This window comes from Carettochelys insculpta, chromosome 2, assembly GCF_033958435.1.
Source record: "Carettochelys insculpta isolate YL-2023 chromosome 2, ASM3395843v1, whole genome shotgun sequence".
In the NCBI taxonomy this organism is placed as follows: domain Eukaryota; kingdom Metazoa; phylum Chordata; order Testudines; family Carettochelyidae; genus Carettochelys; species Carettochelys insculpta.
Window position 1 is genome coordinate 187587139 of NC_134138.1, and position 16017 is coordinate 187603155.

Genomic DNA, 16017 nt, shown 5'->3' on the forward strand with positions numbered 1-16017 from the left:
ATTAGTGACCCTCAAGCTCTCCAGCTGGCTCAGGGCAGATGAAGGTGGTTGTGATGCAGGAGTAGTGGGGAGAGAAGCGTTCACACCTCTCTGCTGGCTGCCCACAGTTGTGCACACGGCTCTCCCTGACCCTGCTCCAGTTGCGGGGGAGTGCTTGGAGTCGCAATCAGGCCATGGTAAGAACTACGCTGCAGGGAGCTGTGGAGAGTCGTGGACCTTTCACTGGAGCTGGGAGCCCAGGTGTGGGCACATGGGCCAGTGGCTGCTCTCAGCCCCCCACACCAAGTGGTGTGGGGGTGGGCTCCCCGGCCCTGCTCCCAATTTCAGCTTGGCTGGGGGTTATGATACTGTCAGGAGCTCCCTGCTCCCTGCCGTCTCCCTCGGCAAAGCTCCAGTGCCCCTGCATCCAGTCCCCTGCTTTTTGTATTCCCTAGTTCTAATTTGTTTTCTTTACAGCTCGCTATGGTGACAGTTGCTGAAAAACAACCTTTGCACATGAGCTCACATCTGTCACTGGGGACAGAAACTTGAGACAAGGACTAAGTGACTCTTGCTGAGACTGGATGTGAACTCCAAATGAGACAGTCTGCCTTCTCGCCTCCAGTAGTGGGCAAATCAGCAACATTGCCTCAGAAATCCATGAAGTTATCCTGGGCTTTTGTTGCAGACACCTCCTGAGGTTTTGCCGGAAGAAGTGCACATGGATTGAAGATAGCGGTAGACTGAACCATTCATCAGGGCTACAAAACACATTCACTTTAAAAAGAATAAAATTCCACATTAACGCCTACCCTGCCTAATTAAGGAGCTATACCTGACTGTATGTGATTCAGTGTTCTGAGGAAATGGATAATGGAAATACCTGCACACAGCTAAGAACTCAGATAAATAAAAGTGAATGCAAAAGGGAATATTTGACTGACAGGAAGATTATGCAAAGGACTCAAATCAAGAAATAATTCTTCTATTCTTCAGTCCAGCAGGATATACACCACTTAGAGAAAACAGAAGAGATGCAGCGATATGAATTAAGGATCATCAAAGACCATTTTTAATTATCATAGCCTTTACAGGTTTCTTTAAGCCTGCATTCAAAACTGCATTGCATTGACATCCGTGTGACCAGGGGCAGCATCTAGCTCTGTCTTTGCCATGCTAATGGTGTATTAACATGGCAGTTTTCATTTCATTCCATTTACTTGTTTAACAAAAAATATCCTTCACAGAAACTTCCTGCTATGTTATTAACACATCACTTAAAATAGTCTCAATCAAAAAGTTATCATTTCCCAACATATGCCAATTTTTTTAAAAAAGGTGGGGGGCAGAGGGGGCATATTGTTCCCTGCACCACAGCACAGCTCTTAGCAAATGGTGACTTTGTAAATGGTGGCAGCTATAATTAATCTGCACAAGTATTATCAGCCACTGCTTACAGATGAGTACACTGAACTACAGCTTAAGTGACTTGGGCAGGGTCACAAACCCAATCAGTGGCAGAGCTGAGCATAGAAGTCAGGCTTTCACACCAATTTCTAATCTATTATAACCACTACAACTTCACAAGATCACTGAAGTTGATATGAATATTGTGCTCATTTACTTCCTGATCAAGAACAACCGTTGCCCATGAAGCAAGTTAGAAAATGGTATCTGAAACAAATCTTCTGTAGGGGAGAAAAAAGTCTGAAAACATGTAGATTTTCCTTCACTTGTGAAATATTTTATCTCTAAGATGAACTTCTGAATTCAGATGATGTAGTGACAAGAAACCATGAAAACTAGACAAATTAGATTTATGGCCCTACCACATTTAACGCCACAAAAATCAAATGGGGAACTCTGGCCTTCGGTCATGCAATCTGGTCTTTTAGGTGCATTTATCTTGTGCTGTCTGCATTTCACAGAGAAGGACAGCATTTCTCAATCTGGGTGTCCTGACCCAAAAGTGAGATGTGGGGGGGGGGGTTCATAAGGTTATGTGGGGAGGGGGTTGTGGCCTTGCCACCCTTATTTCTGTATTGTCATCAGAACTGGATGGTCAGAGAGAGGTGGCTGGTGGCCAGGCACCCAGCTCTGAAGACAGTGCCCCGTGTGCAGCATCACAGAGGAAAGAGTGCCAACCCCATATCATTTCCCGTTTAATTCTGCACTGCTGCCTTCAGAGCTGGGTGGCTGGAGAGCGGCAGCTGCTGTCTGAGGGCTGAACCCAGCAGCCAGCGGCACAGAAGTACGGGTGGCAATGCCATACATTGCTTTCCTTACTTCTGTGCTGCTACTAGTGGTGGCTTTGCCTTCAGAGCTGGGATACCACACTGCTGCTACTCTCTGGCTGCCAGCTCTAAAGACAATGCTGCCACCAGCAGCAGAGCAGTGGTGGGGAGCAGGGGCATTGTGGTACTACTATCCCTCATACCCTTCCGACTTCCCCCACAACTTCTTTCTGAGTTAGGGAGCTGACAATCACAACACTGTGAAATTTCAGATTTAAATAGCTGAAAGGATAACATTTATTTTTAAAAAATAACTGAAATTGACTAAAATGGACAGTGAATTTAGTAGGGCCCTAATAATGCTTGAGGAAAAGATTTTTCCTGTAAGTCAGTATACCACTAAGAACAAGTTTACAAACCATCTCTAGACTGAAGTCTTTCTAGACCGTAGCTATATTTTAACATCATTTGACTGTACCTAATTAATGGCAAAAATTGCTTCACAGACCACCTCTAAGGGTTTTTGGTTGTTGTTTGCATAATGTTCTATGATAATGGAAGATTTTAGCTTAGTACCATTAATGAAGTTCAAAGTGCTTTGACCTGTCTAATAGTATTGGGTGATACTGTTCTCCCTCTCATTTAGGGCTGTAGGCTGTAATGGAGTTACTCCCAATTTACGCACTCGTGTCAATGAGCTCACAGACCAATAAGTTGGAGAAGGCATGCAAGCTGTGGGGAAGGGGGAGAAAGTATCAAGGTGACATTTAATCAGGTCATTAGCTAAATGCTACTGTTCACATATGTACATCCATACTAATACCAATTGTCAGAGGGGTAGCCAAGTTAGTCTATCTTCAAAAACAGCCAGAAGTCCTGAGGCGCCTTATAGACTAACAGATATTTTGGAGCATAAGTTTTTGTGGGCAAAGACCCACTTATGCGCCAAAATATCTGTTAGTCTATAAGGTGCCACAGGACTAATGCCAATGATCCTTTATGGAGATTATAATTTAGCCTTGTGTACCCAAAGAAGTAGAGACATGTGTGAGAGACCACAGTACTTCCTAACAGGAGCAAAATAACAGTAACAGAGCAAGTGTTTTACCATCTGTGCTACTACTTACCCACAGTACTTCCCAGGATAATGTGACCATTCTGTATATAGGCTATTAATACAATGGCATTTTTTCCAGGAGCTGATATCCCCCCAAAAACAGTCTTATTGCTGCAGCAAAGCTGTAATACACTTCAATTTAAATCAGGTATGTTCTTATCTCCAATTCTACTCAATGAGAGAGAACTCTTGGTGGGTGTTACAAAGGGGTGGGTGAGAGAAGTATGCTGTTTTATAATGTTCAAAAACATAAAAAGAGAACCCAAAAAGTGTCACTATGGGTAAACAAAGTAAAAAAAAATCGAGAAGCAAAAACTGCATTGTTTAGAAAGCAGAAGTTTAATCCCAGTGAGGAAAATAGAAGCATAAATTCTGACAACTGTGGAACTGTAAAAATATAATTAGGAAGGCCAAAAATGAATTTTAACAGCTACCGAAAGGCACAAAAAGTACTACAAGTTGAACCTTTCTTATCCGGCACACTCCATCCAGCAACAGCTGCAATCTGGGATGAGTTTAGTTAGCCAGATAGCTGCTTATCATGGGTGTGGCCAAGTTTCCTGGGGTCCCTTGAAGCTTGTTTACAACCACCAGTCTGGGTTCTGTGTTCTGTGCTGTTGTTTAGCTGTAATTTACCCCTAAATGTCTTCTAAGAGCCAGTAAGCAGTGGAAGTGTTGGTAATGCTGCTAGACAATATTCACACACACACACACGCACCCCCCTGTGGTCTGGCAAATTCTCTTGTTCAACGCAGGTCAGGTACAAAGGGTACTGAGCTAGAGAGGTTCAACCTGTAGTAATTTATTTTTAAGTACATGGGAAGAAAAATGCCTGATAAATAACTAGCAGAGCCGCTGAACAATCAAGATGATAAAGGTGCGCTCAAGGAGAGCAAGGCCATTGCAGAGAAACTACATGTACGCTTTTCATCAGTCTTCTTGGCAGACGTTGTAAGGGAGATTCCCAACCTGAGCCATTCTTTTTGGATGACCAATCTGAGGAACTTTCTGAGACTGAGGTGTCTTTAGAAGAAGTTTGGAACAAATAGATAAACTAAACAGTAATAAGTCTCCAAGACCAGATGGCATTCACCTGAGCATTCTAAAGGAACTCAAAGGTCAAATTGCAGAACTATTAAAAGTAGTTTGTCTAAATCAGCTTCATTACCAAATGACTGGAAGACAATGCATGTGACACTGGTTTTTGAAAAGGGCTTCAGAAGAAATCCTGGCAATTACAGTCTTGTAAGCCTGACCTCAGTACCATGCAAAGAGAATGAAACTATAGACCCAGAAGAGACAGAGACTCGGGCAAGGCCCCTCCAGCAGGCAGTCCTTCATGGCTGGCAGCCAGGAGTCCCAGACCATTTTAAATCATCTGTAGGGCCATCCCTATGAGGGTGTAGGATCCAGGACACTCCCCAGTCTGCCCCATGCCCAGCTCCCACCTTCTCCCACCCCCACCCAATCCCCTTTGTTCCCCTTTCCCCAAGTCCCCTTTCCTGCATGATGCAGCCTGGGAGACTGGCACTGACAGCACAGCTCAGGCCCGCCCCTGCATTCATCAGCAGTAGAGGTAAGTGTAGCAACCTGTTCTCAGACCACTCTGCCCCCCTGGATCGCAGACAGGTCTCTCTGCTTCTGGCCATTGCCACTGGTCAGTGCAGGGGCTGTTCCTTGCCTCCCTGCTAAACATTCTGCCCTGAATGACATGGCCTGGGCAATTAGCAGGGGGCCTGGCACTGGCAGCCGGAGTTGGGACTGCCTCCTCACTCACCAGTGGCAGTGGGAGGCCAAGCAAATAGGCCCCATCCTGCTCTGTTCCCCCAGTTCCCCAGTCACATTGCTCTGCTGCCACTGCCAGTGAATGAGGAGAGCAGTTTCACCTCTTCCCCCAAGCAACGCAGCTGGGAGTCGGAAGAGAGAAGCAGTCTGGGACCAGGTCACTCCACTTTCCATTGCTGCCAGTGAGGGCAGGGGCAAGTGTAACTCATACTGCCGGGGCCAGGTCCCCTGGTCTGCTCTGGCCCTCCTGGGACCCTCTAAAGCACGGAATCCAGGATGGTTAGATGAGCTTGTCCAATGGCGGGGATGGCTATGGCCCTGAGGCAACTCTCCTTTTTGCTCCCCCATGGGCAGTCCTGTCATTGGGGTCTGGCAGCATTCCACACTCAGATCCCCTCAGCAGGTCGCTAAGAGTGGGGAGCCATCTGGCAGCTGGTTCTTACCAGAGCACTGCACTGGACCACTTTCACCTCTGAAAGAAAGATAAACAGTGAGGTGGCAAAATTTGCAGATGTAAATTTTCATGATTACTCAAGGTAGGTAAATCCCAAATAGACTGCAAGAGCTGCAAAAGGACCTCTCGAAGCTATGTGACTGCAACAAAATGGCACGAGTAACTCAAATGTTGATAAATGCAAAGTAAAGCAAATTGGAAAAATATCACCCTAACACTACACATAAAATGACAGGGTCTAAGTTAGCTTTTACCACTCAAGAATGATCTTGGAGTCATTGTGAATAGTTCTCTGAAAACATCCACTTAAGGTGCAGTGGCAGTCAAAAAGTGAACAGAATGTTAAGTAAGGTTAAGGAAAGGATAGCTATGACAGAAACTATTTTATTACCTCCAATAAATCCATGGTATGTGCGCATCTTGAATGCTGCATGTAGACATGGTTGCTCCATCTCAAAAAAGAAATATTGGAATTTGGAAGGTTCAGATGAGGGCAACAAAACCGATTAGGAGTGTGGAATGGCTTCCATATGAGGAGAGACTCATAAGACAGGGATGCTTCAGCTTGGAAAAGAGATAACTAAGTGGAGATATGATTGAAGTTGATAAAAACTGTAACTGGTGTAGAGAAAGCAGAGAAGGAAGTGCTATTTAGACTCTCTTAACACAAGAACGAGGGGCCACCATATGAAATTAATAGGTAGTCACTTTGAGACAAACAAAAGGAAGTATTTCTTCACATAATGCCCAGTCAACCTGTACATCTCCTTGCCAGAAGAAGTTGTGAAGGCCAAGAATATAACAGGGTTCAAAAAAGAACTTGGTAAATTCCTGAAGGCAAGTCCATGAATGGCTATTAGACAGAATGAGCAGGGATGGTGGCCCCGGCCTATGTTGGCCAGAGGCTGGGAATGGCTCACTGGAGGATTACCTGTTCTGTTCATTCCCTCTGGGGCAGCTGGCACTGGTCATCATCAGAAGGCATTATACTGGGCTAGATGGACCTTTGGCCTGACTCACCACGGCTGTTCTTAAGTAAATGGTCTCTCAAGAAATTGTTTACTGCCTTCACATGCTTACTCATCAGTGCTTGTTCCTAGCCCATGTTTGCTCAAGTTGTGCCAGCATGTCTGTGTCTAACTCTGCTGGGCCTATATTTAGATCAGCATCGACGAGGCAGCAGAGGCCCTTTGTATACATTTCCACACATTCGGACAAGAGAAACACTGCAGTTGGCCTTGTCCTGCATTTTCTACTCAGGCAAAACTCCATGGCTATGTCTACACTTGCATTCCTCTTTTGAAAGAGTCATGCAAATAAAGGGAATCAAATGCAAATGAGGCACAGATTTACATATCTGGCACCTCATTTGCATATTCTTTCGAAAGAGCTACTTTTGAAGGAAGAAAAGCCGTGTAGACGCAGCTCTTTCAAAAGTAATCTCCACCTTCAAAAGAACCCTTCCTATTTTTTTTTAAGGAAGAAATGGTCTTTCGAAGACGGGGATTACTTTTGAAAGGGACTGAGGTGCTTCCAATGATTTGGAAGTGACCAGAGACTTGACTTAAGCCAGCAGTTTATTCCATCATTGCTACAAGCCTGACCTAAGAACTTTGCAACTATTGTATGCAGGGTTTTTTCTTTTTTTGTTTAAAAAAGAAAAAGAGGAGCCAGTACTCAGCCGGCTGCTTTCCCCTCCCACAGCCAATCCCACAGCTGCGGCTGCTTAGGGGCTGGTATTTGTACTCAGTGTGGGCAAGTACTGGCACACAAAAAAGCACTGATTGTATATACAGTCTTCCCCCCGCCTTACAAGAGTAATTCGGTCCTGAAAAACCCCTCTTAGGGCAAATTCTCATAAGTCGAAAATGTAATTACCATTAATTTCAATGGGAAAAAAAATTATGCGTTCCTGAGCCCCAAAATTCACACCCACTTATGCTAAAACAACACCAAATCCCATTAAATCTGGTACAAGGGGGTGGGCAGGGCAGGGCAGGGTAGGGCACGGGGAGGCAGCCCGGCCTGAGCGCAGCTTAGGTTAAGCGAGGAGGAGGCACTGCCAGGAGCTGGCCACGTGGAGAGCTAGGCAGGCTCAGGGGGCCCCTGGCTGGTGAGGGGAGATTCCTCTCGTGCAGAGCTGCACAGCAGAGAGGCCCCACTGGCGGCAGCCGAGGCAGCAGCGGCAGGTGAGCCAGGCCCAAAATGGGAGGGAGCGCCGCAGATGGTGAGTGGTGCCTGAGGCACAGCTGCGCAGGGAGGGAGGCAGTGGCCCCCCTAGCTGCCGAGGGGGTGAGCGGCAGCAGCGGGGCTGGGATGGGCTGCGTGGCCAGCATCCACGTCTCGCAGATCAGCGTGATCTATTGCCAGGACTCAGACGAGTCTACCTCCCTGCACGAGACTGCCGCCCTCTCTCAGGGCGCTGCTGCTCCCCTACACGGCCTCTTCATCAAGACCAAAGCAGCCGACTCCATCCCCTCGGTGCTTGCCTGCCAGAGCCACCAGCCTCCAAATCGGTCCTTGTAAATGCGAAGAAATGCCTCGTAAGCTGAAGTAGGGGTATTAAATGAAACGCCTCATAAAGTCGAATTCTCGTAACTCGAATGGGAGTATCTCGGGGTATGACTGTATTTGATTCCTTTAATCAATTCTACCTCTCATCTATCTTTGGTTCTTTTATTAAATAAACCTTAGATTTTAGATATTAAAGAAATGACAGCATGTTTTTGGGATAAGACCCAAGCTCCATATTGACCTGGATGTGCAGCTGGTCCTTTGGAATCAGAAGAACGTATTATTTGATGAGCCCAGTTTTAAGAACCACTCATCTTTCGACACTAGTGTTTCGGGGAGTGATACAAAGACTGGAATGCCTCAGGAACCTGCTTTTATAACTTCTTGTTAGCCAGTGTAGTGAGACAGACGTACTTTCGTGGCTGGTTTGTATATCTTCTGGGAGAATAGCCAGCAGCATTTTAGGGTGTATTTTGCTGTATTTCTCAGTAGTGTGACTGAGTTTGGTGCTCTCAGTTGTGACCCATGAAGGCATGGTTACAGAAGGCCAATATATTAGACCAACTGCCAAGAGGTGAAGCCTATATTCTCATAATTTATTTAGGTACCTAAGCAAGAGCCATTTTAATCAATGGGAAATAGACAGTTAAATGTCTTTGATCTAGGCCTAAATGCTCTTGTAATGGTTCAAAGATGTTGGAAAGAGAGTGGTTTGTCCACTAAAGATCTGTCCTCTTCTAGTAGCTTGTTCAGGGGAAAGTCAGGGTGGTCCCCAGCTTACCATCTGTAATTGGTAACCTGGATGAAGAAAAGTCAGGATGGTTTACATAGCCCAGGGCAAGTCCCACTGCTCCATGTTCCCTGCCCCACAACAATTCTATGTGATATCCAGACGGAATACCCAGATAGTTTGACATGTAGCAGCCATTTCAAACTTTGTGTGTTAAAACAAAAAGCAGTCAAGTAGCACTTTAAAGACTAGCAAAATAGTTTATTAGGTGAGCTTTCGTGGGACAGACCCACGTCTTCAGACCACAGCCAGACCAGAACAGACTCAATATTTAATGCACAGAGAACCAAAAACAGTAAGCAAGGAGGACAAATCAGAAAAAAATGATCAAGGTGAGCAAATCGGAGAGTGGAGGTGGGGGAAGGTCAAGAATTAGATTAAGCCAAGTCTGCAGATGAGCCCCTACAGTGACTCAGAAAATTCCCATCCCAGTTCAAACCACGTGTTAATGTGTCGAATTTGAACATAAAAGACAGCTCGGCTGCTTCCCTTTGAATAGTGGTGCGAAAACTTTTTTTCAGTAACGCATACTCTTAAGTCATTAACAGAATGGTCCACTCCGTTAAAATGTTGACTAACTGGTTTGTGGATCTCGAGTGTTTTGATGTCTGTTTTGTGCCCATTAACCCTTTGTCTAAGGGAGTTAGAAGTCTGTCCAATATACAAAGCATCTGGGCATTGTTGGCACATGATGGCATTATATGATGTTAGTAGAGGAGCAGAGAAAGTGCCCGTGATTCTGTGAATAAACTGGTTAGGTCCAGTGATGGTACTTCCAGAGAAAATATGTGGACAAAGCTGGCAGCGGGCTTTGTTGCAAGGAAAGGTTCCAGGACTGGTATTCCTGGGGTATAGACTGTGGCTGTTGGTGAGGATCCTCATGAGGTTGGGAGGTTCTCTGTAGGAGAGAACAGACATGTCACCCAGGGCCTTCTGGAGTGTGGCATCCTGATTAAGGATAGGTTGAAGTTCTTTAATAATTGGTTGCAGTGGTTTGAGTTGGGGGCTGTAGGTGGTGTTCTGTTCTTGGCTTTTTTGGGCCAATCTTGGAGTAGCTGGTCTCTGGGTAGGCGTCTGGCCCTGTCGATTTGTTTTTTTACTTCTCCTGGTGGGTAATTCAGGTTTATGAATATTTGGTAAAGATCTTGTAGTTTTTGGTCTCTGTCAGTTGGATCAGAGCAAATGCGATTGTATCTAAGAGCTTGACTGTAAACAATGGATCTAGTTATGTGTGCAGGATGGAAGCTAGAAGGGTGTAGGTAAGTATAGTGATCAGTGGGTTTTTGGTACAGTGTGATACTGATCAGGCCATCCTTGATTGGTACTGTAGAGTCCAAGAAATGTATCTCTGTATTGCATGTTAAGTTCAACTTGAGACTTCCTGAAATATAAAGAGTGGGAATAAAGCAGAGAAGGGACTACAAGGGGCGTGAGCCAGGGGATGCTGTCCCTGCATCTTCCCCTGCACTGACCATACCAGCGTGTTAAAGTTTAACCAGGGCTTGATACTGTTGAATTATTAATTAAATTCACACTAAAAAGTGAATGGCCAGGCTCTGGGAAAGAAGTAGGCTGACACAGAAGAAAAGAACCTGAGTAGATGTCAAAATTGGAGTTTTATGGGTACAACTGCAAGACTTAAGTGTAGCTGTCATGTGCCCATGCTGAGAGTGGGCCTCCACGTGTACCTTGAGATGTAGTGACCCACATTACTCACAGACTTCACTGTTTGATCTTCCACGTTGAATGAGCAGGTGGGTTCAACACCATTCAGAAAAACAAAGACAAGGGTCATGATGTCTGTATCCATGATCTGTATTCTACAAAGGGAGTTTAATAGGCAAATTCTCTCCTGATATTCACTGCTAGGGCTGGCCAAGTAGCTACAGGCTTGAGGACCATAAAGGAAGATGATTGTTTCTTTGAGTAGAAGAGATGGTCTGTCTACCAGGGAAAATGAAGAAGGAGAATTAGGGTGAGATCCTTGTCCTACTGACATCAATGGCAAAACGCAGCTTGAATTCAATGAGGCTGGGATTTTTCCCTATGAAGTCTGAAATATAGTTGTCTCATGCAGAAGAAATTCAAATACTGCTGATCAAGGGAGCAGCGAGGTATTCAGTGGCTCTTCTGTATAGTTCTGATAGCAGCGTCCTTACTTTTACTACTTCTGGATGCAGCACTCTGGACAACAGTATGACAGATTGGCCCTGGATATAATAGCTGCAGGAACAGGTGTGCAAGAATACTTTGCACTTAACCAGGGTCTTTCTTCTGTGTCTCACTTAGTGGGCAGGCTAACGTACAGAACGACCTGGCATGGGTGACAGGAGCAGGCAGTTACCAATAAGTACTAGAATGTCAGCCTCTTGACTCTCCATCCACTGCTCTAACCATGAGACAATATGTCCTGAATCCTTTCACAACACTGTATGGCCAGCAATCTCAACTTTCCAAACAACTATGTCTCCATTCCCCTGACATCAATATTTAATATTCCCACTTCCAGCAAAGTAAAATGAGAGATCAAATGACTAGGGGTGGTTTTGAAGTTTTCCAACAAAGGGCTTTTCTGCAAATGTGCTTGTTTTGATGAAGTTCCAGTGGAAATCTGCCTGGTTTCCTGCCCACTTGCCAGCCTGATTTTGGAGCAGCCTATCTTGGAGCATTAAGTTTGATTGTGAGCCTGGGCTGCTGGGCAGTCCCCCTGTATTTACATAAAGGGGCACAGTCCAATCTCTTGTAGCCAAGTGGAAATTTAGAATAATTCTACCAACTTCATTGGAGTTACATCATTTCTACACTGTTCTGTCAGCGATCAGACTGGGTCCCTGATCATATCCATCTACATCTGACTCATCATAATCGTCTAAAAAACACCTCAATGTACTAGCTTGAATTCACGATGAGGTCTCTTTCACAAGGTAGAAGTACACTGGCACCCAAGCTCTGCATATAATTCTGCTCACGTATTTCATAATGAGAACTTGAAATGGTACCACATATCTACAGTAATAGATGCACGGCATGTATTCAGCCTGAACTTGAGTGCTATGGAAAAGATGACAGCAAGCAAAGCTGTCTCAGTTAAGGATGTCATTCATTAGCTCACGCATATGTCCCACAGCCTGTTCCCCACACTCACATGGTACAGCACTGGGATTCCCCTGTCCCACCCCCCCACCAAAGATCTGAACTTGCCAAAATGTATTTGTTTTTATATCTGCACTTGACAAAATGTATTTATTCGTATCAGCTTCATTCGCAATATCCCTTTCACTGCCGTGCTTGCCACAGCCTTAAAAACAAGCTTTCCCTACCTGTCACAGCCCACAAAAACGTAAAATCCAATCAGCACCACATTTATGATTAACAACAACTTTTCTTATCTGTGTACAACATGTAGCTGGGACAGATACCAAACTCTGCATAGTCAGTTGAGGGTTATAATAAGCAGTACAGCTAAGAGACTTCAAATAATAAAACTACCAATATGAAAAAAATCTGCATAATGACAATGACATTCATAAGAATGCAGCAACATGCGATCATACACTACAACAGATCATTTAGGGTTTGGATTTTCAGAGGCTGCTCGTTATCTGCCTGAGACAGAAAATAGTCCTTACAAAGCCAATCACAAATCTGAGGCAAAAACTCATAGTATGAAGTATTACATAATCTGAGTTCCCCCACATGCCCCAATGCCATGCCACTGAGAATGCAGAGAGCTGCAAGCAGGTGAGAACAGGAAAACAGGTTATCTGTACCTTAAAGGAATAGTAGAAGGATCCCCATTCCTCTTCCTTCACCACTTCAGTGAAAGTCATTATTTCTGTGCAAGTTACAAGCGTAAAATCCAGCCCCTCTCTGCTTCCATTTAAACTGCTGCTGGCTTCTGTGAAACCAACCTGCATTGCTAGGTTTTGCTCTGGTTAAGTTGGTGCTGCTGCTGTAACAGAGAGTTAGACACAGCCAAGCTCTCCTCAGAAGAGCAGAGCAGAAAATACAGCTTCACTGCTCCACTACTGGTTACCAGAGGCATGAGGCTTCTGTGCAACTGAGTGATTCTAATCCAAGCTGGACTCCTTCCCCCAAACTGTCCGTACCTGACAGAATTTGAATGACAGCTAGCCACACACTCCTCTTCAGTAGCAGAAGCCAGGAATGTACCTAGTGCTTATGCCGTGGTCCCAAAGCCTTGCTAAGTCTTGCTCCACATCCAGAGTTTCTAACTCCAGGTGTCAGGGTTACCTATAAAAAAAGATAAAACCCTTATATTATAATCCAGCTCACTAGTTAGTCCACTCTGTATCTTAGCTTCTAATCTTTAGCACAGCCCAGTCAGTTTCTTTCCATGGCTTTGTTTTATTTTAATCACCCCTTCTTGGACTATATTGGAGAGGGCTTTACATTTCGATAGTACGAAGGCTGAGGAATGACGGCACTGATAACTGACATGTGGATAGTTAAAAATTTAGTGCATGAAATGAAAGTGAAGACTGATGGCGAAATCAGCAGTGAGTCAAAGGACATTTAAAATTGACCAATTTAGACTGTAGGATGAGTTTCTCATTTTAAATTGGTGTTACTTCGGGTTAAATGTCACTGTAGTCACTGGTGTTACTCCAGAGTTACAGCAGTTTTAAGGGTATGTCTACACTACAGAGTTATTCCAGAATAGTTTATTCCAGAGTTATTATTCCAAAATAAACTATTCCAGAATAACATGTCTACAGTACAGAGAAGCCTCAAAGTAAGCAAAAGTAACCAAAATAGGGTGTCCACACATAGTAGAACCTATTTCAGATTAGAGCTCCTGGAAGCACTCTAATCCAAAATAGGCTATGTCTACACAGCAGCATTATTTCAGAATAAGCTATTCCAGAATATTTTATTTTGAAATAGCTCCTATTTCCTGTCTATAGAAACCCTATTCTGAAATATCTATTTAGGAATAGGTTTTATTCCTCATAAGCCGCGTCTACACTAGCCGGCTGTTTTGAAGTAGCCGTGCCAACTTCGAAATAGCGCCCGCCGCGTCTACATGCGCCGAGCGCTATTTCAAAGTTGAAATCGACATAAAGCGGAGAGACGTCGAAGTCGCTATCCTCATCAGGCGATGGGAATAGCACCCTACTTCGATGTTGAACGTCGAAGTAGGGCACGTGTAGACGAGCTGCATCCCGCAACATCGAAATAGCGGGGTCCTCCATGGCGGCCATCAGCTGAGGGTTTGAGAGATGCTCTCTCCAGCCCCTGAGCTCTATGGTTGCCACGTGCAGCAGCCCCTTAAAGCTCCCCACCCCCTTATTTCCTGTGCAGGAAGCTGAGAGCTCATGCAGGCAGCAGCACAGCCACGTGCCCAGCCTGCACGTCCCTCGGCAGCCCCAACCCACCACCCTGCACCCCATGGCATCCAGCCAGCCCCCCAAGCGCCCACAGGACACCCCCCAAGGGGACCCAGGGCTCCCAGGCTGGCAGCCACCCGGGGAAGAGGCAGCGGGGCCCCTCCTGGATGGAGGCCGAGATCCGGGACCTGCTGGGGCTCTGGGGTGAGGAGGAGGTGCTCCAGGTAATGGGGAGCAAGAGGCGGAACACAGAACGACCACATCAGGAGTAAGGTAAAGGAGCTGCGGCAGGTTTACGCCCGGGTCTGGGACACGGCCAGCCGATCTGGGGCCGCCCCCGCCGCTTGCCCCTTTTACAGGGAGCTCAGGGCCATCCTGGGCCCCCGGCACACCTCCTCCCCCCCAGCCAGCCTTGACACATCAGCCGACAAGCCTCAGCAGGCCCCAGAGACAGAGTCCGCCCGGGGGGCCAACTGTGCACCCCAGGGGCCCCCCCAGGAGCCCACCCCTGGGACACCAGAGGAGGAGGAGGAGGAGGGGGCCTCCAGAGACAGGGGGCTCCAGATCGACCTCCCCTCCTGCAGCTCCAGCAGGGCGTCCGCCCGATGGGTGTCCCCCGACCGTGGGAGCAGAGCATCAGGTGTGTACCCCCCTGGTGCACACCCCGGAGGTTAAGGGGCAGGGACAAGAGACATGACCAGGGCCCTCCACACACCCAGATGACCATGGACCTGAGGACAGCAGTGGCATGTCCCTCAGAAGAGTCCATCAGCCCCTGCCCCCAGCAGGACAGTGCCATGCCCCATCCCCGGGGATGGGGGGGAGCAGAATCTAGGGTCCCCCGAGGGGGGGGATTGGACACCCATCATCATCATCAGCATCTCCGGGGGACGGGGATGGGGAACCAGCAGCAGAGGGGTGGGGGGACAAGGGCCACAGGTCAGGGCCCAGACTAACGGCTGTCTCCACTCTTCTTCCCCCCTCTGTTCCGCAGCTGCACCATCGGACGGCCCAGAGAGCACCGGCGCGGCATCAGTGGTCCCGGACAGCCCACCGGGGCCACCCCACCAGGCCAACCCCTTGGCGGAGCACAGACCAGCCCCAGGATGAGCCCGACAGCAGTGGAGCCATCTGCAGGCATCCACGGACCCCCAGCTGCTCGCCACCCTCCAGCGTCAGCTGGAGGTGTCTGAGTGCGACCTGCAGGTGGAGGAGCTGCAGCTCCATCTCCAAGAGCAAGCGCTGGCCTGGCGCCAGGAGGCTTGGGCGGCCTTCATGTGCACCTTCGATGCCATCGTGCGGCACTTGGCCACCCCTGCTGCTCTGCCTGCCTCTCCGCCCACCGCTCCGCCTGCCATCCCTCCACCATCAGCCATCCTGGGGCCTGCCACCGAGGGGGACCATGGGCCTCCGGCCTTTGCCCAGCCCTATCTGCCGGTTCTCCCGGCCTCCCCCCCAGCCTCAACTTGGCCTCCGGCCGAGACGTGGGTCGCACCCCCAACACCAGGCGCAGGACAATAGTGGGTGCGTGGCCGAGGACGTTGCCCCCCAAGGCCCCCTCCTTTGGACTCATTCCCCCCATGTTTGTGTAAATAGTTTTTGTTCTACCCCTGTTTTGTACCTGCCCCCCCATGTACATAGTTTCCCCCCTTCTTCTTCTGTGTTAATAATTATAAAAAGGTTGCAGGGTTTTGTTTAAAAAAATTCCATTTTATTGCACAGAAGTTGGGGGGGGTGCTCTTGGGCTCTCTGTGGTGTGGGCGTGTGGGCAGGGACTGTTGTGGAGGATGGGG

General features: G+C 47.2%; 1 protein-coding gene across 1 annotated transcript in view; it reads right to left on the minus strand.

The window, feature by feature from the left end:
• Window positions 1-12790, minus strand: part of NPSR1 (neuropeptide S receptor 1) — a 97594-nt gene extending 84804 nt beyond the window's left edge. The window contains exon 1 of the mRNA XM_074986056.1: window positions 12644-12790. Coding sequence (XP_074842157.1) covers window positions 12644-12790 — 147 coding nt within the window. The remainder of the gene's footprint in view (window positions 1-12643) is intronic.
• Window positions 12791-16017: the final 3227 nt, after the last annotated feature.